Source organism: Jaminaea rosea (genome assembly GCF_003144245.1).
Source record: "Jaminaea rosea strain MCA 5214 unplaced genomic scaffold BDZ90scaffold_4, whole genome shotgun sequence".
NCBI classification, from domain to species: domain Eukaryota; kingdom Fungi; phylum Basidiomycota; class Exobasidiomycetes; order Microstromatales; genus Jaminaea; species Jaminaea rosea.
Genome location: NW_020289978.1, coordinates 510919 through 532994, shown reverse-complemented (window position 1 = coordinate 532994; position 22076 = coordinate 510919). Strand labels below are relative to the sequence as shown.

The following is a 22076-nucleotide window of genomic DNA, read 5'->3' as shown; positions in this document are numbered from 1 at the left end:
CTTGTCTCAGACCAACGGAAGCACAGGGCGCCGAACAGGGCGGGCAACGGCGGAGAGACTGGCAAAGGGTGCGCCGCCCATTGCTCCAGGGCTATCGTCGACCCAGGTTAAAGGTGGATGCCGGCGAGGGAAGATGAACGCTGATTGTGACCACAAGAGAGCTGTCGGTGGTGAGAAGAGGCGCTGACAGCCAAACTGTCCCGCTTGATGCGGCGGCGTTTCGATGCATGCTGCGAGATGGGACGAGTAGGCGCTGCCGGACCCTTGTCGCTGAAGTTGGCCCTCTTCGACGCGGTCCGCTCGAGCCTATGCGCATGCTCATGCTCAAGCTGCGGAACTTCCTCCTCAGTACCATCAATTTGACCTCAATGCTCTCTCTCGACCGTCTGTCAGAAGGTGTGCTCGTCGTGCGAGGTGGGTGGGTGTGCATCGTTGCCCTGCTCGCGTGAGAAGAGGGAGAATTTGATATTCGACTGGCTCGTGCGAGGAACTGCACACGGGTCAGGTGCCTCGACGGCACGAGGTCGCCGGCGGCTCGACCGAAGGAAACGAAGAGCAGGCGCCTCTGAGGCTGTAATCAATTGTTGTCGCTCGAGGCGATTTGATCCGAGCCCAGCTTGACATTGACTCCTCTCCATCGACCTCAGTACCACCACCGCCCACCTCTCTCACTGGTCGCTGCGTCCTACAACGTCGTGCACACAGTGGTCAGCCGCTGGCACGCCTTGCTGTAGCACCGCCACCGCCACACGTCTGCGTGCTATCATTGCCTCGCCCGCCAGACCGCCCGCACATCACCTGCCCATTGAGCCGCCTTGAAGCTGCCCCTTTGCGGTATCAGACGGCTGCCCTGGTCACAGCAGAGCATACAAGATCACTTCGCCTCTCTCTACGGAACCTTGACTTCCGCACCATGGCACCTGCGCAAGATTTCCAAATCCCAGCAGACGGGGCCGATAAGGGCAAGGCTGCTGCTCACGAGACATCATCTCCCGACTCAGTCCCGTCACCAAACTCGGTCCTCTTCCCTTCACACTCAGGAGAAGGCGAAGGACTCAATGCCGAAGGCAGCAAGGACAAAGGCAAAGGTCGACAACTCGATAGCCTCATCCAAGGTTCAGAGGAGCTGCGCACATCTCGAGTCGACAATGCTGTAGCTCCCGACTTTCCCTTCGATCTGCATAGTCCCTTCTCTTCCCCATCTCGACTCCGCCAGAGCAGCATCATCAGCGCCGAGAGCCAGCAATGCACGCCCGGCTCTCCTGTCACATTTCGCAGCGGCATCGATATTCAAACAACCGGCCCGCCACGACATGCCAAGAGAGACTCTTTCGCAGTAGCAAGTGGTCGCAAGGCATCCATTGCGCAGTCTGGACACTCGCGACGCGGATCTTCTCTCGGCACACCGTACGACTTCTTTGGATCAACTTCGCTGGCCAGTACAGCACCTACGAGTATCGAGTCATCGTCTCCGCAGCAGGAAAAGCTTACGCACCCGCCATCAAGCCCGTTGGTCTGGAGAGCAACGCAGACAAGCGGAGAAGCGTGTCGTCCACCTCAAGCATCAGCTGCATTGTCAGCCAGCGTCAGCAGCAGCCATATGGTACACCGGCAGCGCAGCACCAGCACACAGTCCGACACAGCTACCCGATCAGCACCTCTCTCCGATCAAGAGCTCACAAGGACTCGGAGTCACGATCGAGCATCACCGCCTCGTCGCGAATGGAGTCGAGATCCTGTCGACCGCCTCCCAGACTACGCTTCGAGGGATGATCTGCCTCTCTACAGCGAAGTCTCGCAAGCGCCTAAGCGCGAGCGCTTCAGGCAAGTCGTAGCAACTCGCGCCGTCAACAGTCGACTCGTACCGAGCAGGGTCGCTGCACGCCTATCGCTCTTCGCCAATGAGTCCTCGACGACAGAAGGCACTCCTCGCCCGACGGCGCCCGCCAATGATCAGCGCCGCATCATGAATCGATCCGACTCAGCTCCTGAAGTCTTTGGCCGTAACACGCCAACGACAGTGCGCTCGACTGTGGCAAGACAGCGTCGTGTGCAGCCTTGGACCGCATCGCAATACATCTCTGGTGCACGCATGGGCCCAGCGCCGGCCGGCTCTCGCCCGTCAACTGCTCGCTCTGCAGCGCGTCCTTCCACTGCTCGGTCCACAACGGCGCCCTCGGTCGGGGACGGTCAAACTACCTTCCTGTCGACTCTGAGAGACCGTGCTAGCGCCATCCGCAGCCATTCTCGCAGTGCTAGCTCTTCACTCGCTTCCTCACGTCGTAACAGCGCATTCGGCGCGCACGCTGGTTGGCAGCCAAACTCGCGCCGACCCACTCACGGCCTCGGCATCTCATCGCCTTCAACGCCGCAGAACCGCAGTGGTGATGTGACGCCAAGCCGCCTTTCGCGCCACGCCAAATCGCTGTTTCATCGAGGCGACTCGAGCTTTCGAGCAAATCTATCTGAGGCTCTTGCTCGAGTCAGGAGAGATACGAGTTACGGAGCCCATTCGCCCGATGTCGTAGACTCTTCGTCAGCAGCGGGGAGATCTTCTCCCACCTTTTTCAGCACTCAGGACACTGCCTGTAGCGAGCCTATTGCTGTGACTCGCCAGACGCTGCGCGAACCTGCCCTGCTGCGGGCTGCTCTTCGAAGTCCATCTCCTTCGCCGGCTGTCATGGCGGCATCGTCTTCTGCCTTCTCTGGAGGCGCCAGCATCGTCGATTCATTCAATAACCTTCTGCCGCGCGAGATCCGCATCCAAATCTGCAAGCGTCTCATCGAGTCCTTCGTCGACGACCACGCCGAGTTGTTGGACGAGGGTAAATACCGCGGTAGCGTCTCGCGCTCCTCTGAACACATCGGATTTGAACGCGGCTTGCAAGAACTCATCAGGCTCGCGCGCGTCAATAAAGCCTTTCTTTCCCTCGTCACGGACGGCCAGCTCTGGCAGCGCCTCGACCATGCAGCGCTCCCAGCCTTTGGTACCGGCGGCGTGCTGAAGATGGTCAAAGCGACTGGGCCCTTCGTGCAGTCTCTCGATCTGTCTGGCTTCCCGAATTTGTCCTCATCCGTGCTCGTACACCTTTCCCGACACCTATCGGCGAGCGCCGCCGGAATCAACTCGCTCAAGCACCTGCGGCTTTCGGGCCTTCGTCGACTGTCTGACAAGGCCATTCATCACTTGATCAGGCGCTCTCCGCACCTCGTCTCGCTCGACTTGTCTAACCTCTCTTGCGTCTCGCGCGAGACGATGGAGCTTTCTGCGCGATGTTGCAAGGGTCTCAAGGAGCTCGACGTCTCGCGATGCTCAGGTCTGGACGCTGCCGGCATCACCGCATGGCTGACAGGTCCCTCGACGTGGTCCACCTCGGGCTTCCGCGTGCTCAAGGCTGCTAAGCTGCGCGATGTCGATGAAGGTACTATGCAGGCCATAGGCAAGCATCTTCCGGATCTTGAGACGCTCGACCTCAGCTACAGCACCGGCCTCACAGACCAATGCATCGCCGCGTTGGTCGAGCATGCCGGTCCGTCGGAGCCATCACCCTCTGACGGCGAGATCCGGCTCTACGTCGAGCTCACCGCTCGTCAAGCCGGCATTCGAGTCACAGAGTGGACCCCCGATGGCTTCTATCGCGCCGTCTTTCCAAATCTGAAGCATCTCAATCTGTCCTACACCGGCATAACAGACCGCACTTGCTCATCCCTCGCCTTTGGCGCACTTCCGTCCCTCGAGACGCTCCAGCTCGCAGGCAACCAAAACATCAAGGACGATGGACTCATCTCTCTCATCGATTGTTCCCCTCGTCTTCGCAAGCTAGACCTTGAGGGGCTCGTCCTCGTCACGAATGATACGGCGCTGGCGCTGATCCCTGGCGACAACTTGAGCCTACCGGGCGCGGAGCTCACTCACCTAATTTTATCGCAACAGACTGTTGTCGACTCGCCAACTTTGCTCGCTTTGGTGAAGGGATGTCCAAAGCTTTACCACCTCGAGCTCGACGACACTCGCGCGAACGACGCGATTGCATTTCAATGCTTCTCACTCATTCGTCAGCGGGCAGCTGCAGCCCGATCTCAGAGTGTCAACGGCATCAGATACAAGTCGGACGCTCCCCAAGCCTACCTATCCGTCATCGACTGCCGTCGCCTCACCCGCCAAGCATGCAACGCCATGCTGGCTTCAGGTCGCATCCGTCCCCGCGTTGGGCATCGCTCTCCCTCCTTCAATCAGTTCGAGTACGGCGATCCCGATCTGGCCTCACCTCCGCTCACGACGAGTCTGGGATTGAGCGAGCAGACCCGCAATATGCTGGCGGACGAGTGCAACCCCGAGCGGGTGTGCGTGAAGAGCTTTTGGTACTGGCAAGCCTTGGACAGGAAAGAGAGGGAGGCAAAAAAGACGAGGGCCAAGAAAGTGAAGGTGGCAAGCGCAAATGGTGGCAGCGCAAACAGAATGGCGGCCAGCGCGTTGTCCACCTTGGGCTTGACGAGGCGAGGCGGCAGCTCGAATGATAGTTCTCCCAGCCGAGTCGCAGCCCCATCCTCCAGGACCATCGCCTCACATGCTACTGACTCAAGTACGACGGCTGCAGAGTCTGTCGCTACCACATCGAATGGCGCCGCTAACACTTCCTCAGCAATAATCAGCGCAGCTCCATCGAGCAGCCAGTCCTCACGATGGACGCGTCTCGCCCATTCCCTTTTCGTCCTGTCCGACCTCGAGGATGACGAAGGCGGTGTAGGGCGTCGTACCTCCATACTACCGCACGTGGTCAACGACGACGACGATGATGTAGGTGGCCGCAATGTATGCGTCGTCATGTAGGCTGGCGCGCACGCAAAGGATGCCATACGGCCCTCAAGGCTACACGCGACCCCATTTACGAACACTCTGCGGCGACAATGACCCTGAATCTTCCCATCGGACACCTGAAGCCTCCTTTCATATCTTCTCATTCACATATCTGTAGCAACTCTCTCTCCCGCTCGACTCTATCAGTCCTCTACTTCAAGCTTCTCTACTTCACCGCTCTCCTCCACTGTAGTCCTTTCTCACGTGTCCTCGCTCCGCTGCCACACGCTCCGTCCAAGTCTTCGATTCTCGTCTGTCTCGTCTGTCTCCTCTCGCCTTACTATGAAATCCATACACTCTGCTCTCCATATTGGAAAAGAGAATCACACCCAGTACATGCCTGGCATCGAGCGGCTCAGTCTAGTCGTAGGGGCCGTCAGCATGGAGGTCGAAAGAACGTTTTGATAAGTTAGATGAACTTGGCAAAAAGCAAAAGAGGTGCAGTAGCCAGCGGTGTCTCCTCACTGGACCCTGACCATCGGTGACATGTGTCCATGACGCTGAATGAAGCAGCCTCATCGCCCCGACCCTCGTCCTCCTTTCCTCCTCCGCATCACGCCGTAGCGTAAGCTCCCGTAGCATTCGGCGGCTGCCCAGCATTACTCGTCGTAAAGCTATAGTACTGTCTATCAAGATGCCATCGGAACCGCCTCGTTGTAGCTCGATCTCTCTCTCCACTTTCCTTCTTCTTCTCCTGCTCCGGATCAACGGTGTCTACCACTCTAACCTCCGCGTCAATGTCATAACTCCTGTTCTCATTCACCGCGAACTGCATGCTACCCACGATCCGTTGCCCCCGATTGACGGCCAAGGGCTCAGGAAAGAGGAGGCGAGCTTGCTGCCAATGAGTCGGAGTGGCGTAGGGTGACGTGGTCATGAATGTTGAGACGCTGTTTGCGCTGGAAGATGTACCAGCCGCGGCTGAAAGAAGGGCAGCCGTCTGCGCGTCGAGGCTGCCATTTGCCAGCGATGAGGCAGTGGGCTGAAAGGGTGGGGCGTTGACCGAGAGACCAGCGTATGGCTCATCGCTGTCCTCTTCCATCTTCGATGCGTTTGGGGCTGCATCCTCTGTTGCATCTGAGTCCTTGTCCTCCTCCGGCGGCATGAACCACAAGTCAAACCAACCCCCGACTCCGTGTACCAATCCGGTATTGCGCATCGTCCAATCAAGCGGCACCTCAAATTTCCTGATACCCTCCATGCTCACCGTCATGAAATCGACGACGTGCTCCACTGGGCTTGCGAGCACGGTGTTGGGGTTGAAGCACCCCACCACGGGGCTGGAGAATGCCTCGCGCCATGCAGAGGCGAAGAAGGGGTGCAGGTCTACGCCGTAGAAGTGGGCCTGCTGCCAGAAGCGGGCCTTTGTTGCTACCTCGTCCCAGATTGGCTTGTCTTCTATCGGGGCAAAGCAGATGGTGCCGCTCGAGGGGAAGAGTGCCCCGCCTGGCTTGAGGAAACGATCACGGGCGTCGAGGAAGGATTCGCACTGCGGGCGCGTGGGAAGTTGGATCACGTCAGCAGAGAGAAGCTCGAGACGAAGCTGGCTGCGTACCGCGCCTCACCATTCGCTCGTGCACAAGCAGCACTCCCAAGCACTCCGAGACGATTGTGTCGACCTTTTCATGTCCCTGTAGCTTGTCGCTTTTGACATCCTCGATCTTGGAATGCACTGGCACGAGCTTGTCGCCAATCCACGCATTCGTCTTCCTCTTGGCATGCGCCCTCGCGTCGAAGCCTTGACCCTCGAGGTACCACTGCATGTCATCGTCAACGCCGTCCTTGCCAGTAGGCAAGGTACCTTGAGCGGCACGTACTAGAGTGTCGAGATGCTGTACCATGTTGCTTGCTTCCACTGCGAAGACCTTGCGTGCTCCCGACTGGATCGCGAAGAGGGAGAGGATGCCATTGCCAGCTCCCACGTCCATGACCACCTCTGCGAGTGCGAAGTGCGATGATTCAGCTCGGATAGCCTGCCCAAGATCAGGAGCTGAGCCAACTTACTGTCTTTGAAGTGCTCCTCAGAGTGGGCAAGGAGCGCATTCTGATACACGCCTGTGCGGACGCTGTCCTGCAGCATTTGGGCCTGTGAAATGCAATGGATGGAATCAGTACAGCTGTTTCCCCCCATGACTCCTACGTACTGGTACCCACCTGGTGCGAGCATTGGGCATAGTAGTCGAAGTAGCTATCTGGTGCCATCGCAAGGGTCAGGGTGGATGTAAAGGAAGAAGAAGACTCGACGGCAACAAGAAGAAATCGACATGCAACGCACGGTCCTCTCACTCTGCCGTCCTCTTCCTTCCCGCCTCGCCCTGGTTTCCTTTCCACGCCACGTGCCTCTCTCCTGCTCCCTCGTCCAAATTTCCTCGACGGGCTGCTCAAGAATATTGGTTGGATTTCCAAGCTCATCATCCTCACCATCGCCCATCTTCTCCTCCCATCACAATGAGTGACGACATCATCTGGACAGTCATCGGTCATGGGCACTGCAGCTACAAGCTCAAGTCAGCAACCCACAACACCTTCTGCCGCAACGCATACAATCTCACTGGGCTATGCAATCGTCAATCGTGTCCCCTCGCCAACTCCCGATATGCAACTGTTCGCGAACACGAGGGGAAAGTCTACCTCTATGTAAAGACGGCAGAGCGAGCCCATTCTCCAGCAAAGATGTGGGAGCGTATCAGGCTCAATAGCAACTACTCGAAAGCATTGGAGCAGATCGATCAGGAGCTCCCTTACTGGTCCAACTTTGTGGTGCACAAGGCAAAACAGCGCCTGACGAAGATCACGCAGTACCTCATCAAGCTGCGTAAGATCCGTCTCAAAGAAGAGGAGCAGCCCAAGCTCGTCGGCATCAATCAGAAGACGGAGCGACGAGAGGCCACGCGAGAACAGAAGGCACTTCGAGCTGCAAAGCTGGAGAAGAGCATCGAGCAGGAGTTGCTCAACCGTCTCAAGTCGGGTGCATATGGCGATGCGCCATTGAATGTGAATGAGGACGTTTGGCAGTCTGTGTTGGAGGGGAGGAAGCGCAAGGAAGCAAACGCAGAGGAGGAGGATGGGCTGGACCTGGTCGATGAGGAGAGCGACGAGGAGGATGAACAGCTGCTCAGTGATATGGAGCGCGAGTGGGAGGAGGAGGAAGGTGTAGGGGAACGTGATTTCGTTTCAGATGATGATGAGAGCGACGAGGACGACGAGGACGATATGGAAGACGGCTTCTACGGCTCGTCAGGGGAGGAGGGAGACAGTGTGGATGGAGCAGAGGAGAGTGATGCCGAGGACGACGACGATGACGACGAAGCCTCCGCCAAAGGTCCATCTGCGGCAGGCTCAAAGCGCAAGCAGCCATCATCGAGCGCAGGAGCACGGCCATCCAAGGCAGCGCAGGGCAAGAAGGGCAAGAGGCCTCGTGGAGGCAAGCCAGGCATCGAAGTCGAGTACGAAGAAGAGAGGGAGACTCAGCCTCTCTCGAGGGAGGAGCTTGCCAACTGGTAGCCTGGCACCAAGGCATCATCGGTCGTCTTTTCAATTATGTACATTACAGAATTACCAAGAGCATCATTACATACATGCGATCACCGCATCTAGTCCTGCCGTCTATTCGTCGTAATGCGCTGCGCCAAAGCCCAAGTCGCAAAGGCGACGCTCACCAAGAAGATGAAGACTACGCTTCCTAGCCCCTTGTGCGACGTGCCAAAGGCGAAGAGACTTGTCACGAGCGTGGGTCCCAGCATGCGAGAGAAACTGCCCGCCGACTGCGAGATGCCGTTCAGCGTCCCCAACGAGCCGCGTGGGCAGCTATTGGTGACAAGGAGCGTAGCGCAGATGATCGACATGCCTGCGAGGGACTTGAAGGCGGTGCCTGCGATCAAGCTCGTCCAAGCCCACTCCCTGCCTGCTCCTGCTCCTGACAAGTAATGAGCAAGGGGCAGGGCCAGCAGCGCAGGCACATTGAACAGCAATGCGACTCTGTAGAGTTTGAGTGGGCCATTCATCTTCCTCTCCAACGGGGGGAAAAGGAGGGTCTGCACCAATATCGAAATGAGGCCATTTGCTGCAAGCAAGTGGCCGATCCCCTCTTTGCTTAGCCCGACGCCCCCATGCCGGACCTGCTCAAAGCAGAATACCGGGATGAGAGAGGACCAGGAAATGTTGATGAAGTTGAGGAACATCTGCGTCGTGAGAATGTTGACCCGCTCGCGAGTCAGGAGGGAGCGAATCGAGGGTCGCTCAGGCGTCTTGGCCTGGTCCTCCTCTACGTGCTCTTCAAGACGGTCGGCCTCCAGAAGCGCTTGCCCTTCGTCACCTCGCTCCTCACGTAATCGGCTCGCCTCATCCGCCTCGGCCTTGCGCACCTTGGAAGGGAGCGTCTCCTCGAGGAAGAAGGCTGCAATGACCATTGTGACCAGGACGTAAAGCGAGACCAGCCCGCAGGGAAGCCAATAAGGATACTTGCGTAGAAAAGTCACATCCTTGAAGATGGGGAACTTGTCCGCTGGAGAGGAGAGCTGTGCGCCAAGAAAGGGCCCAACGATGGCCCCAACGCTGTACATGATAGGCAGCAGCGTGAAGGCCCTCGCCGAATTGCTGCCATCGGTACTCTCCCCCAAGATAGTCTTGACAATTCCAATACTCCCGCCAAAGATGCCATTGACACATCGAGCCAGTAAGATCCCCTCAAAGCTCCTAGCAGTGCCGAATAGGTTGATAGCTAGAGCAGTTCCTGCAAGACTGACGAAGATGATGGGCTTCCTCCCGACCCTATCGCTCAGTCGGCCGTATGGTGTGGCGACGATGAATTGCAAAGCGGCGAAGGCGCTCTCCACTAGGCCCACGTAGTACCCTAGCCGCTCTGGTGGGACGTTGGGCATGGCATCGGAGAGCTGGAAGGCGATGAAAGGGAAGATGACGAGGAATGCGAGGGGCTCGGAGATGCGGATGAGGCAGAGGACCAGTATCTGTCGGCGAGGAAGAGGAGTTGGGGATACATCCTCGTCTCTGGTGGCCGAGAGCAATGGAGAGCGCTCGCTAGGCATATTGGCGCCCGTCTTTTGATGGAGAAGTGATATCGAGGAGGGCAAGCAACAAGCCAGCCGATCTGACCTCAAGATATTTGACTCTGGATTATGCGAAACCCGCCGCTGCCGACGGCATCGAATGGCGGACTGACGGCAAAGACGGCGGGCGTCGTGGGCTTGCAGCGACAAACGATTCTTTCGCATCTCAACTCCATCTCACACGACATCCAATAAGCAATTATGGTCTGCGCCACCTGCGAGAAGAAGCAGGCGAGGGCGCTTGCTGCTCCAGACCCATTTGTAAGTACTGGCCTTTCATGCCGGCCATCATTCTCTCGCGTACTGACCCTCCTAGCCCCCCATTCGCACGACATAGCGCAACCGCACTGCCTCTGGCTCCCTCATGAGCACAAAAGCCGGCTCTTCCTCCTCATCTTCAGCTTCCGTCCGACCCACGAACAAGCTTCTCGCTGCCAAAGGGCAGCGCTTCAACCCTATGGCCAACCAGTGCAAGATCTGCAAGTCGCCTACGAGCGCGGCTGGTGGAGCTGGTGGAGGAGGAGCAAAGGGAGCGCAATATTGCTCTTCGTGCGCGTTCAAGAGAGGATGCTGTGCTATCTGTGGCAAGGTCATGTTGGACATCAAGAAGGGGGGACACAAGATGTCCTCGTAACAGCGACGTAGCGACATAAGCGATACGAGCCCTATGAAGGGCATATAAGCTTCAGCCAGGCAGCGACATGTCGGCACCTTCACGGCAAGCATCTGTAGACGCTGTCAACGGCCTTTGAGCCATTGCTCAACTTGTGGAGACCCATACGACAGAACAGCCTTCGATCGAAAGCTATTGATAGCTGCAGCGCTGGACGGGACTAGCCAAGCAGCACCACGTATGCGTGATGGCCTCGAATGGTAGAGGCCGCAAGGGGTCCGCCGGTGCCTCATCCGGTTTACGAGACTGGTCCTCGCAGGCGAAGGGCATAGAAGACGTCAAGGCGAGGGAGAGCAGATTGGGAAAGGAAAAGAATCTCTTCCGGTGGTTGGTACTGTACACTGTGAATGGATGTAGGCCACGGTCAGAGCTGCCTGTGCGCTCTCGGCGCTTCCATCGCCTGTTCTGTTTGCCGAAGTCGGCCCTCCAGGTCACGCCATCCCTCTCACGACCAAGTAACAGCTTCCCACTCTTCATCCTTGCATAGCATTACCCACTGCGCCGGTCCCTGTCGCCATCGTCGCTCCCTCTGCAGCGAGCAGCTCCGGCCTCGCCTTCGCAATTGAGTCCACGATCCAGTTGAGCTCTTCATCCAACTTGCGTTCTTTTGCCTGGGCCTCACGGTACCCTTTGGTGAGCTCCGTGTTTTGCTGTATGGGCGCAAAGGGCGATGGTCAGCGAATGGGAAGGGGCCAGAGACTTGAGTGGTTCAAGGGCAGATAGTACGCACCTCGAGGACTTTGTGATATCTATCTCTGCTCTTGTGGAACTTGATCTTATAGTTAACTTGCGAGTTGGGACCGCGTGATGCTTTGACTGCCTGTGCTGATGCTGCTGATCCCGGGATTGGCGCTGAAGCTGACGCGGATCCATCATTTGCAGCTGCTCCGCCTGCTGAAATCGAAGGCTTACGAGGCCGAGTCGATGCCGATGAGCGTCGACGCCCGCGTGCTGATGCTGGGGTGGCAGATGGTCGCTCCTCGTCCGTCGCATCGTCCTCATCCATGGCTGCCGAGGATGGTCTGCGCGCAGTCGAGGGGCCTGCTGATGCCGAAGGCGGTGCCACTGCGTCAGGTGAATGGGCTTGATAACGTTGACTGGTGCTCATGATGCCGGAGTTGGATGGATGTGAGGTGAGGTGAGGATAGGATCGAGGCTGAGAAGCACGCGCCAGTCGGACTGGCGTCGAGGGCGGACAGAGCGAGCGAGTCGAGCGAGTCTGAGCGGGGGAAAGACGACCAACTGACGAGTCTGGCGAGGAATCCTTGTTCCTCACGCATCGCATCATCTGGACATCATGGCAGACGTCGCCGCCGTCGATCCGCTGGATCTGGTCCTACAGCACGCCTCCGCCCTCGACCAAATCACTTACTCGACCGAGTCAGGCGAAGCGGCACCAGATCTGCTCAGCTCCTCCCTCATCCACTTCCCCTCCCACCCAACTCCCCTCAGTCGCGCCCTTCGCACCCGCGTGCTACGCTCGAGGAACAGCCCTGCCCTTGCTCAGGACTCTACATCAACGCCCAACTCCTTCGACGACGCCAGCCATGCTGAGGACTTCCTCCCGCTCGACGCTCTCATCTTCATTCTACAGACGCAGGCTGAAGCCGTGGGTCTGTATGCTGTCAAGGCGACGAGGGAACGAGTGGCTCGTGTAGATACACTCGATCGCCCCAGCTTGCTGGAATTCCTGCTGGGAAAGAAGACGGAATGCGAGGTGGTCCTCAGCAAGGCTGAATGCGCGGCAAGGGACGCAAGGCGACCAAGTCGTCAAGCAGCAGCTGCGGGTGCGGAGGCAGGCGCTACGGCTGATGCGACGAGTCAAGATGCTTCTGCTGCTGCGGTGCCATCGAGCGCTGAAGCCTCCGGGTCGGCGGTACCCCTACATCCGCTTTTGGCGTCAGGGAAGCGCCCCTACAATCCCTCGAAACAAGACCAGGCCTTTGTTAAGCGCCTCCGCACCAGCGAAGTCATTCTGCGCGATCGTGCTTGGGCATTCCGTTGCACAGTGGCCAAGGCTGGAGACGGAGCTGACGATGACGACGACTCTCTGAATTTGGACGGAGCAACAAAGGGCGCAATGCGCTCCGCAGCATCAAAGGAGGTGGACTTCACACCACTGCGACGCAGTGTGGCCGGCCGGATTCAGGCGGCTCGCTCAGGAGGCTCTTCCTCATCAGCACCCTCATCTCGTGCTCCTCCTGGCCAATCAACCTCAGCCGCAGCACCATCGAGCAATCTTGGACGCTCAGCAAAGCATCGTCGCCTGGACCCAATCTTCATCCTCCCCTCTTCGCCCTCCTCCCTCCTCACCCTCGCGAACATCAAGCGTTTCCTCGAAGAAGGACATTACGACCCGCCTTCCTCGTCCAACAGCCTTGCGCCAATGGGCGGAAGCAACGAAGTTGTCGTCATCTCCCGCCCAAAGGGCGGCCGCTTCCTCGCCGTCGACTCGCTGGACGCTCTCAGCCGTCTAGGAGCTCGTGGTGGATCAGGGCAGGACGCCGATCCCTGGCGCAGAGTGGTCTGCGTCGTGACTACTGGGCAAAAATGGCAATTCAAAGGGTACAGATGGGAAGAAGGGAGAGACTTGTTCAGGAACGTCTTTGGAGTGTACCCGCGATGGAGCAACGAGGCAAAAGATGGGAATGTCAAGGAGTGGAATGTGTTGGATTTGCAGATCGATGCGAACAAGAGGCATCATGATGCACAGATCAGTGGAATGTTTTGGAGACAGTTGGAGGAATGGATGGGGAGAAGAAGACCCGATTTGGCGTAACGAGTGGGCAAAACTCGAGCTGCGGCGCAAGCGTCAGGCGGAGGCAGCTTTGGGGTCTCATCAGAAGCGATGCTGTCAAGCTTTTGCGAACATTAATGCGATTCGCCCAACATCACTCGCTCGCTGTCTTGACTGCCGTGAGAAGCGGGAGATGGGCTAAAGGCTATGGGCGACGGACGATGAGCGATGGGAGCCGGCAGCAAAGACGGCGGCAGTCAGACAACGCCACGGCAAAGACATATTGCGGCTGGACATTGATTGCGCTGAGCCACTTTAAGCTGAGCTCCCCTACGACCCCGCTCTCGCAGACGATCGATGCTGCTGAGCACAGTATTGCGCCGTCTCATCTCTGCTACTTGATCCCTCGCTCTTCTCGTCGACTCGCCTTCTCTCCTCCATGTTCCTGCCCACCCACAAGACCCCCAAAGGCCTCACTTCAGCCATGCCCCTTCTCGACAGCTTCGTCAGCTTCGCCGTAGCGACGACTACCGTCATCCTTGAGACGGTGGTGCAGAACGCCTTCTACTTTCGTGACCTCGTGGCGTACTACTTCGGCGGCGGCAAGAAGAGCGACGAAATCAAGCTTGGTGAGCAGTCAGCTACGAAAAGGTATGGACGAGGTTCCTGACAGAAAGTCTGGTCGCAGATGGCGGCGTGCGCCTCCGGTCCTACGATCTGCTTGCCCTGCACTACACGCTCTGGCTTGTGGGATCCCCTTCTTACAAGCACCTGCAGAGGATGTTCGACTGGAATCTGACGCACAAGCATGCTGACATCGGCGTGGCTACGGGCTACTGGGTGCGTCGAAGGCTGCATAGCGATATCTTTCCCAGCTCATCGACTGATTGATACGAGTCCCACTCTCCCTAGGCCCGCCACTCGTCCCGTCTTGGGTACCTCCTCGAAACGCAAGCCCCCAAAGGCGGTCAAGTCGAGTATCATCTCTTCGACCAGAACGAGGCCTTCCTGGACTACGCCGAGTATGCTATCAGTAAAGTCTGGCCTCCCGTACACTACCCTTTGAGCCTCGAGAGCAGTCTCGTATCGTATTTGGATCCGGAGACGGTCAAGGAGGGCGACCAAGGCCATTACACATCTTGCCAGGCTATGCTGCTGCTTCACCGTGTTGCCTATCCTGTACAGAAGGAAGGCAATCTCGGCGCTATCAAGGCGCAACAGCTCTTCAAGCTAGCCGCTTCCCTTCTAGCGCCTGGAGCGCGCTTCTACGGGGTGACTGGTACGTGGATTCCTCGCCTGTTTTTCGGCACGCTCGTACTCACTCAATCTTGATCCCCTTCTCATCTCTAGTATTGCCCCCCGAAGCCGTTGCTCAACCCACCGGATGCTGCGCCCGTCTTCGCTTCCTACGAGGAAAAGCAGCCCAGGATCATCTCCGACGTCGCGGGGTGCTTCACAATGAGCACGACACGGTGGACAATGTTGTCAACGGCTTGATCGCCGCTGGCTTCAGCGAGACATCCATCAAGATCAAGGTCGTCAACTTCGTCATGGCCTGGGAGGCTACGCTTGCTTGATGTGAGGCCCACTGATGGAGAGACGGTGCGAGTGAGCACGTTCCATAATGTCGTCCAGATTCATTCGTCTCTCTTGCCCTCTACGAAAGTCGCGAATCGATTCAGCCTTTCTTGACACTTTTTCAAGTGCACGATCTGGTCTCCACATCGAGCACAAGCTCGGACTTGCGCTCCAGGAAGTCTTGGACCCTGATCCCCACCTCGCATCATCGCATGACCCCGCTACCCCCTCTTCCCCGCCCTGTGTGGAAGCTAGCACGAACAGATGCTAGCTTCGAGCATTGGACGAGGGGATCAATAGCGACTAGAAGGAGGGCTCCATCGAGGTCAGCTCTCCCCCTTTGTCGCCGCCAGTCGAGCTTGGCCGCCGCCCCAATCGTCATCGATGCGCAGCCGGATCCCATCGATAATGCTCTCGCCCGACTGCGAGCCCTCTTTTCGAGCGACAATGACCGCGGCAACGAGAACGGGGAAGAGTGGGCACGCAAACGTAAAGAAGAGGTAGATCGTTCCCTCGAAGCCAACAAGGAGGCTTTGCGCTCTCCAATCAAGTACGCCTCCACGAGGAAGCAACGCACGTACCTGGCACCTCGTCTACCGTGCGTCTTCCTTCACGGCTTGTTTGGGTTCTCGACCCTATCGCCAATAGCGAGCTTGCCTCAATTTTCCTTTGACTATTGGCGTGGGATTGTTGAGCGGCTGCAACAAGGAGGAGTTGAGGTGCTCGTGACCAACGTAAAGACGAGCGCCTCGATTGAAGAGAGGGCGAAAGACGCTCTGCGCATGATAGAGGAGAAGTTCCCGGGCAGAGAAGTGAATCTGCTGGGTCACTCGATGGGTGGGCTTGATGCTCGGTACCTCACGTCATGTCTCAAGGGTCAGAGAAGCTTCAAGGTGCGGTCGGTGACGACCATCGCGACACCGCATCGAGGCTCTCCCTTTGCGAGCTATCTGTTGTACGACCTCATTGGTAGGGAGAGGTTGCCGCTTCTGCTCAACGCTGTGCAGGGGCTGGGAATCCCTGGCGGGGGAGAAGCTTTCGAGAATCTGACGACGGAGGAGATGGCCAAGTTTAATCAGAGGGTCAAAGATGAAGACAACGTCATGTATACCAGCTGGGGAGCCGCGTTCAAGCCGGTGGGTATCACGGCGTATACATGAGATGTTGCCGTGCGATAGCTGACAGATCATACTTCCTCGATGGTGCAGGGCTTGCTCAATGAGTTTCGCTTCCCTCACGGCATCATCTGGGAGAAGGAGGGACATGTGAGTGTGCCTGAGGGTGACGCCGTATCCACCTCGACCCCGTCTGCTCACACCACTTCGATCTGCCCGTCCGATAGAATGACGGCCTAGTCAGCGTGGAGAGCTCCAAATGGGGGGAATATCGAGGCACTCTGAAAGGCACGCACATCGGTGAGTATAGCCGTAACTTCACAGTAAAGATGGCCCGTACAGCACGCAAGCCGCTGACGTTCCCTCGCTTTCTCGTCGGCAGACCTCATTGGGTGGGGCAACGCGATCCAGGCCCAATGGGCCAACCTGACCGGCTCAGACCCACCATTCGACAGCCAGGCGTTCTACCTGACCGTCTGTGAAGATCTCGCCAAGGCTGGACTGTGATGACACCTGTGCGGGCCAATTGATGAGCGAGGGCGTCTCGACTAAACCAACACACACGTCCGACCTGCATCGCATCGACGTCTCGAAGACGACCCAGACTCATGCTCATGCTCGTACTCTTGCTCACGCTTTGCTCGGCATTGCATCGACGCTTCCTTAATCGCACCATGAGGGTATTGCTAGCTTGATTCAACGATGCTGTGCAGAATCGCCTGCCTGCGACCTCTATTCGAGCGCCGACAGGCCAAAAAGTGACATGACGCGTCGAGCGGACTGCGACGCCGCCGCGGTGGCTTGCACGACTTCAACTTCCAGCTTGCCGCTCCGTACCGCGTCGAAGCGTTTCGGCCGCCAAGTAACGACGATGACGGTGATGGACGCCGACTTGTCGTCGCCTTCTGAACTGCCCGACTGGGACATGGTGCCTGCTCGCTCGTTTCAGTTCCTGCTTTCTAGCTTTGACGCCGCCGCGTATTGAAGCCCGACCGGCGATGAGTGCCGTGAACCCTCGCCATGTTGATGGACAAGTCTAGCTGGCTGGGATCGCTTGCGCAGAGGAGCAGCTCGCCAATGTGCCATGGCCGATGGATACAAGTACCATCGTTGGCGAGCCGACCTGTTCGACTTTTTCCCCATCTTCTGATCACCACCTCACCTTATCCTCACAACCTCTCAAACCCTCAGTCGTACCCTGGTGGTCGCTGTTGATATTTCCTTTGCTAGTCCTTTGCACACGATCTCCACCTCGCTTTCCTTCCTCCTCCTTCGTACTACTAGATATACCTGACGCTTCTCTGTGAGAGCTCATCTACCTTTCAAACCGCAACAGCACAAATCCCACGTACCGCCTTCAACATGTACTTCACTCCCGCCCTCCTTTCGGCCCTCTCCCTCTCAGCCGTGACGGCTATGCCCATCAACGTTGCTCGCTCCAACGAGCTTGGTCAATTCAACAAGCTCATGGCTCGCAGCGACAATGCTCTCGCGCTTATGCGCAACGGCAACTCGCTGCCGTTTGCCCGCTCTCCTGCCCAGCTGCAGGCGACTGTTGGCCAGATCCGAGCTCTCGTTGCTCGTAGCGACGCTGACGCTACCGGTGGCCTGTCCGGCATCCTCGAGCTCATGGGCTGTCTCCTCAATACGCTGCTTGGCGAGTCGACGGACAGCTCCTGCCCTGCTGGTCTCGAGGGCAGCACTGGAGCAGACACGACGGGCAACGCCCGTGTGGCCATGGCCAGCATGCTCTCGAACCTGAGTGATGCCCTCAGCACGTCGAGCAAGAAGATGGCTGCGACCAACTCCAAGCGACAAGACACCACCGATGTTTCCTCTTCGGCGTCTACTAATGACGTCCTTGCGCTGCTGAGCAAGCTGGAGCAGATCATTCAGAACGTCATGAATGACCTGATGAACCTTGGCCTCAAGAACCCGGCGTCCAACAGTACCTCCGACGACGGTACTGATGGCGACCGCGACGAGACTGGCGGTGACGAGACTGGCAGTGATGATGAGCCTAGCGGCGACGAGGACCAGGGCGACGACGGCAGCGATGGCGAGGAGACGCCATCCAGCGATGCTCCTTCGTCGACTTCCCCTCTTCCCAACGAAGCCACCGCTGCTACTACGTCTTCCAGCGCTGCTGTCCCTCCCAGCACTGCGACGTCGGTCGGTGGCTTCGGCAAGAACTGCCCCGCACCCGGCACGCCTAACGATGGCATGTACCGTCCTGGGTGCCCAGGATACGGTCGCCGTGACCTTGCTCGCCGCTCGGCTGCCGCCGCCAACAAGAAGCGCGCCCTGGACGCTTCGACGCTCAAGGACCTCCTGCCTGCCCTGTCGACGATCATCGAGGCCATGCCTGATCTCATCTCCGCAGCTGGGGGTAACATCACCAACGCTACCAACTCGACGTCGTCTGTCGCTGGTCAAGGTAACTCAACAGTCGTAGCCAACGCCACCGCTCTCGCGCAGTCCCAGTCTTTCAAGAAGGTCGTCACCCAGATCCACCAGCTCGTCTCCGCTGTCAGCTCCAACTCGACCTCAACCTCGTCCGCTGCCTCACCCTCGGAGACTGGGCGCAGCCACAAGGCATCTGCTGCTTCTCAGGCCGTCTCTGAGATCAATGCCAGCGGTACGGGTGCTCAGACGCCCAAGGAGTCTGTCAATGCTGCCTCAATCTCGCACGGCAGTCGTGAAGCCCAGGCTATCGTGTCTAAGCGCAGCGACGGCACGAAGGTCAACATGGACCTGGTCAACGACCTCTTCGCCGAGATCTTGTCCGGCAAGCAGCATGGCAAGCGCAGGCTCCCTAGCGACTTCTAGACGGGCCGTGATTGACGGATCGGCTGTACATTCTAACGAAGCTTTACGACGCGGTATGAAACCCCTCCCTCCCCTCTCCTCCTGCCCATTTCATGTGTCACGACCTTATTTAGTACCGCGAAGCCCTTGACGAGATGCCCCAGGATGGGTTTGACGACGGAGATGCTCAAATACCAATCGACTAGCAAAGGAACGAAATTTGTGCGCCTGAATGAGTGATTCGCCTTTGCCTCTCTTAACGAATGATTTGCCTTTGCGACTCTCCCACTTCTTGAACTGTTCTTCCTCAACTCCACCTCCGAAACGACTACTCTCCGTCCGCTGCACGAGGTGCAGACCAACACTCGCCTCTCTCGAGAGAAACAAAGCTCGCCCATTCCCACTTCTCCGCTTTTCCCTACCGTACCTTCTCAACCTCACCCCGCTCAAGGCCTGTTGCAAGCATGGCTGATCCAAAGATGACTTCAAGCGGTGCCGCTACCACTTACTCGTACCCACCTCAAGGCAAGACGGCCATCGTGACGGGCGGGTCGTCGGGCATAGGCAAGTCGTCTGCAAAGCACCTCGCCCTCGCTGGGTGGAATGTGGTCATCACTGGCAGACGCGAGGAGCGACTCAAGGCTGCCGGCATCGAGATTCAGGACGCTGTACAAGACAGTGGAAAGGATCGAAAGGTCAAAGTGGCCTACATCGTGGGCGATGTCACCAAGGAGCAAGATGTCGTCAAGTGGGTGCGCCTGAACGATGCTTGCGAATACGGACGAGCTGACCAGGACTAATCCCGCGCTACGCCCAGCCTCTTTGACGACGTCCTGTCCGCAAACGGTCAAATTGATCTCGTCTTCTGCAATGCAGGTGTCAGCCCTCCCAGTGTGCCCATCGATGAGCTGCCCCTGGACCAGTGGAAGGCTGCCGTTGATACCAATCTCACCGGTGAGAGACAACGCGAGAGCAAACGCCAGGGAGGCCCTCTGCCGGCCAACGGGTAGCTGCGGCTGACCTCATCACTCCATTCCTCGACTAGCCTCCTTCCTCTGCGCCCGCGAGGCCTTTCGCAAGATGAAGAAGTCAGGCAAAGGAGGTAGGATCATCATAAACGGATCGATAAGTGCTCACGTACCCCGTCCCGACTCGTGCGCCTGTACGTCCGATGAACCTCCAGAATTACCGTCAAGCACGATGTTGATCTGCTCTTCTCCTCTTACAACTCGCAGACACCGCCTCTAAGCACGGCCTTACGGGCCTGACCAAGTCTCTCGCCCTCGATGGCCGCGCGTTCAACATCTCCCTCTCGCAGCTAGACATAGGCAACGCCGCTTCGGATATGACTGCTCGGATGACCTCTGGCCCAGGCGTCAAGCAGGCAGATGGCAGTATGCGTCACGAGGCTGTCATGGATCGCGAATTCGCCGCGAGAGAGGTGGTCAGTATTGCTGAACTGCCCTTGGAGGTCAGTAAGCTTTGGGTCGTCATCCAGGCTACGGGGATGCCGAGCATGGTGGGGAGGGGCTGAGTTCGGGGCATGGGGAAGGGGATATCATCTCGAATCGATCATCTCATAGAAGCACCCTGTCCTCGTGCGAGCCACGGTCACGTTGAAAGGGTATCGAATTAGCGATCCACAAGAGCCCCTCTCCTTCTTCTGCCGTTCTACCAACCCTTGCTCAGCGTACTACCCCCCTCTCACTCTCTCGCCGCCCGCTCGCGACAACAAGCAGCGATGCTCTCCAGCACCTCAACGACCACGGGCCCGTTAGTCAACAAGCCATGGCCCGCTCCTTTGACTACATTGACATGGCACTCCACCCCGTAAGGCGCAGCATCCCACTCCTTCTGCAACCAGAAAGCCCCCGCTAAGCCGATGCGTTCATCCTTGTCCCCATGCCAGATGCGCAGCCCTACATTCAAGGGTAGCACATCGGTGTAAGTGAAACCCCACGGGCCAGACTTGCCGAGGATGGTGAGCAGATCGGCGGTGGTGCCTGGGGAGAAGGAAGAGGATGACGACGTGGAGGAGGGCAGATGGGTGCCGCTGGCCTCGAGGAGGGCTTCGCTGCTTGTGCTGAGGGGCACAGGAGCTCCGTTGGTGCTAGGGTAGATCTCCGCATGCGAAGCTCTCAGAAGCGCAGTGGCCAGGTCGGCATGATGGCTCGCACTCTTTGGCATCGTGCTCGCTGCAGGTGTTGCTACCTTATCACGTCGATTGCTGCTGCGCGATGAGGAGCGCGACGACGCCGAAGCCGGAGGGGCAGCCGCATTCGCAGCCGCAGTGTTGGGGATTGCGACCCGTGTCAACAAGCGTCGATCCTTCCCTGGCAGCGAGGTTGTGGGCGATGCAGGACGTCCCAGGGGATCAGCGACTTTGGACGCCCGGCCGCGGCGCAATGCGATCCCGGATGTGGTGCTAGTAGTTCCATAGCCTGCTTCGCCCAATGGCACGTCTCTCGCGTCTTCCAACTCTTCCCACTCCGAGTTACTCAACAGGCCCACCAGGCGTGAGCCTTCATCACCAGAAGCCGTCGCGCGAGGCGGCTGCGGCAGGCCGTCGAGATCAGCCAGGCTTGTGGGATACAGAGACGATAGGAAGGAGAGGACCGGTGACGAGGTGGAAGCCGCTGAGGGTGAGGATGTCTGGGCTGATCCCATGCTGCTTGGAGTTGAAGGGATAGCCCCGCTGGCGCCTCTTTGCACCACCTCGTCTTGTCGAGAAGAAGCAGAAGAAAGGGCCCGACTGTCCGGCCCGCCGCTGCTGCTGCTGCCGCCGCCGTTGACTTGACTGCCCGCGCTGCTGCTTGCGGGCTTGCTGTTGTTGAAGAAGCTTCCGAGGAAGGTCGTCTTGGGCTTCGAAGCTGATGGGGACGACATGACTGCGCCGGCTGACGTCGAGCGTGGCACGACCCCTGTGAGCGGCGAAGGTAGGACGACTGGGACGGACGCCGATATGGGGATGGCTGACACGATACTGCGTGTCACTCCGACGTCACTCTGTGAGGGCATCCTCGACCTCGAGGCTCCATTTGAGCTAGACATCGCCCTCTCTAAGTCGTCTTCGCCTGCCGCGCTGGCGTTTGCCTCGCTGTTAGGCGCTGCCGCCTTACCCAGCCGCCACCCCGCCACTCGCCATTCGGCAGCCTGCGCCGTTCTGATGATCTGCTCAGGCACGTAGCGCAACCACTTGTACCCGCTCTCAATCTCTGGGCTTACCCACGGCGCCAGTAGA

The 22076-nt window shown here is 58.2% G+C and overlaps 12 protein-coding genes across 12 annotated transcripts; 8 read left to right on the top strand and 4 right to left on the bottom strand.

Moving 5' to 3' along the window:
• The first annotated feature begins 570 nt into the window (after window positions 1–570).
• BDZ90DRAFT_148671 (RNI-like protein) lies at window positions 571–5216 on the top strand. Its single transcript, XM_025503516.1, has one exon. The coding sequence runs from the start codon at window positions 914–916 to the stop codon at window positions 4829–4831; it is 3918 nt and encodes a 1305-aa protein (XP_025363072.1). The 5' UTR covers window positions 571–913; the 3' UTR covers window positions 4832–5216.
• A 195-nt stretch (window positions 5217–5411) lies between these two features.
• Window positions 5412–6989, bottom strand: BDZ90DRAFT_218982 (S-adenosyl-L-methionine-dependent methyltransferase; the record flags this gene model as incomplete). Its single annotated transcript, XM_025504384.1, has 3 exons — window positions 5412–6347; window positions 6424–6794; window positions 6863–6989. 3 exons carry the CDS (start codon window positions 6987–6989, stop codon window positions 5412–5414), a joined length of 1434 nt encoding a protein of 477 aa, XP_025363071.1.
• Window positions 6990–7272: 283 nt separating this feature from the next.
• On the top strand, window positions 7273–8462 carry BDZ90DRAFT_231443 (Mak16 protein). Its single transcript, XM_025505867.1, has one exon. It carries the CDS (start codon window positions 7307–7309, stop codon window positions 8360–8362), a length of 1056 nt encoding a protein of 351 aa, XP_025363070.1. The 5' UTR covers window positions 7273–7306; the 3' UTR covers window positions 8363–8462.
• Window positions 8383–9976, bottom strand: BDZ90DRAFT_231442 (MFS general substrate transporter). The gene has a single exon (XM_025505866.1). The coding sequence runs from the start codon at window positions 9901–9903 to the stop codon at window positions 8452–8454; it is 1452 nt and encodes a 483-aa protein (XP_025363069.1). The 5' UTR covers window positions 9904–9976; the 3' UTR covers window positions 8383–8451.
• A 149-nt stretch (window positions 9977–10125) lies between these two features.
• Window positions 10126–10558, top strand: BDZ90DRAFT_259495 (hypothetical protein; the record flags this gene model as incomplete). Its single annotated transcript, XM_025508170.1, has 2 exons — window positions 10126–10185; window positions 10262–10558. The coding sequence occupies 2 exons, from the start codon at window positions 10126–10128 to the stop codon at window positions 10556–10558; spliced, it is 357 nt and encodes a 118-aa protein (XP_025363068.1).
• A 257-nt stretch (window positions 10559–10815) lies between these two features.
• BDZ90DRAFT_278820 (hypothetical protein) lies at window positions 10816–11745 on the bottom strand. Its single transcript, XM_025509120.1, has 2 exons — window positions 11328–11745; window positions 10816–11247 (listed from the first exon to the last, which is right to left on the bottom strand). Exons 1-2 carry the CDS (start codon window positions 11703–11705, stop codon window positions 11071–11073), a joined length of 555 nt encoding a protein of 184 aa, XP_025363067.1. The 5' UTR covers window positions 11706–11745; the 3' UTR covers window positions 10816–11070.
• Window positions 11746–11872: 127 nt separating this feature from the next.
• Window positions 11873–13605, top strand: BDZ90DRAFT_231439 (CDC73-domain-containing protein). The gene has a single exon (XM_025505865.1). It carries the CDS (start codon window positions 11895–11897, stop codon window positions 13374–13376), a length of 1482 nt encoding a protein of 493 aa, XP_025363066.1. The 5' UTR covers window positions 11873–11894; the 3' UTR covers window positions 13377–13605.
• On the top strand, window positions 13576–15018 carry BDZ90DRAFT_148640 (hypothetical protein). Its single transcript, XM_025503515.1, has 4 exons — window positions 13576–13963; window positions 14023–14174; window positions 14247–14613; window positions 14685–15018. Exons 1-4 carry the CDS (start codon window positions 13774–13776, stop codon window positions 14909–14911), a joined length of 936 nt encoding a protein of 311 aa, XP_025363065.1. The 5' UTR covers window positions 13576–13773; the 3' UTR covers window positions 14912–15018.
• BDZ90DRAFT_231437 (alpha/beta-hydrolase) lies at window positions 14676–16534 on the top strand. Its single transcript, XM_025505864.1, has 3 exons — window positions 14676–16048; window positions 16121–16177; window positions 16255–16534. The coding sequence occupies exons 1-3, from the start codon at window positions 15125–15127 to the stop codon at window positions 16507–16509; spliced, it is 1236 nt and encodes a 411-aa protein (XP_025363064.1). The 5' UTR covers window positions 14676–15124; the 3' UTR covers window positions 16510–16534.
• An 855-nt stretch (window positions 16535–17389) lies between these two features.
• BDZ90DRAFT_259491 (hypothetical protein) lies at window positions 17390–18856 on the top strand (the record flags this gene model as incomplete). Its single annotated transcript, XM_025508169.1, has 1 exon — window positions 17390–18856. One exon carries the CDS (start codon window positions 17390–17392, stop codon window positions 18854–18856), a length of 1467 nt encoding a protein of 488 aa, XP_025363063.1.
• A 380-nt stretch (window positions 18857–19236) lies between these two features.
• On the top strand, window positions 19237–20377 carry BDZ90DRAFT_231433 (short-chain dehydrogenase/reductase SDR). The gene is made up of 4 exons (XM_025505863.1): window positions 19237–19583; window positions 19653–19789; window positions 19881–19997; window positions 20071–20377. Exons 1-4 carry the CDS (start codon window positions 19300–19302, stop codon window positions 20367–20369), a joined length of 837 nt encoding a protein of 278 aa, XP_025363062.1. The 5' UTR covers window positions 19237–19299; the 3' UTR covers window positions 20370–20377.
• Window positions 20378–20399: 22 nt separating this feature from the next.
• Window positions 20400–21319, bottom strand: BDZ90DRAFT_231432 (hypothetical protein). Its single transcript, XM_025505862.1, has one exon. It carries the CDS (start codon window positions 21020–21022, stop codon window positions 20540–20542), a length of 483 nt encoding a protein of 160 aa, XP_025363061.1. The 5' UTR covers window positions 21023–21319; the 3' UTR covers window positions 20400–20539.
• Between the last annotated feature and the right edge of the window lie 757 nt (window positions 21320–22076).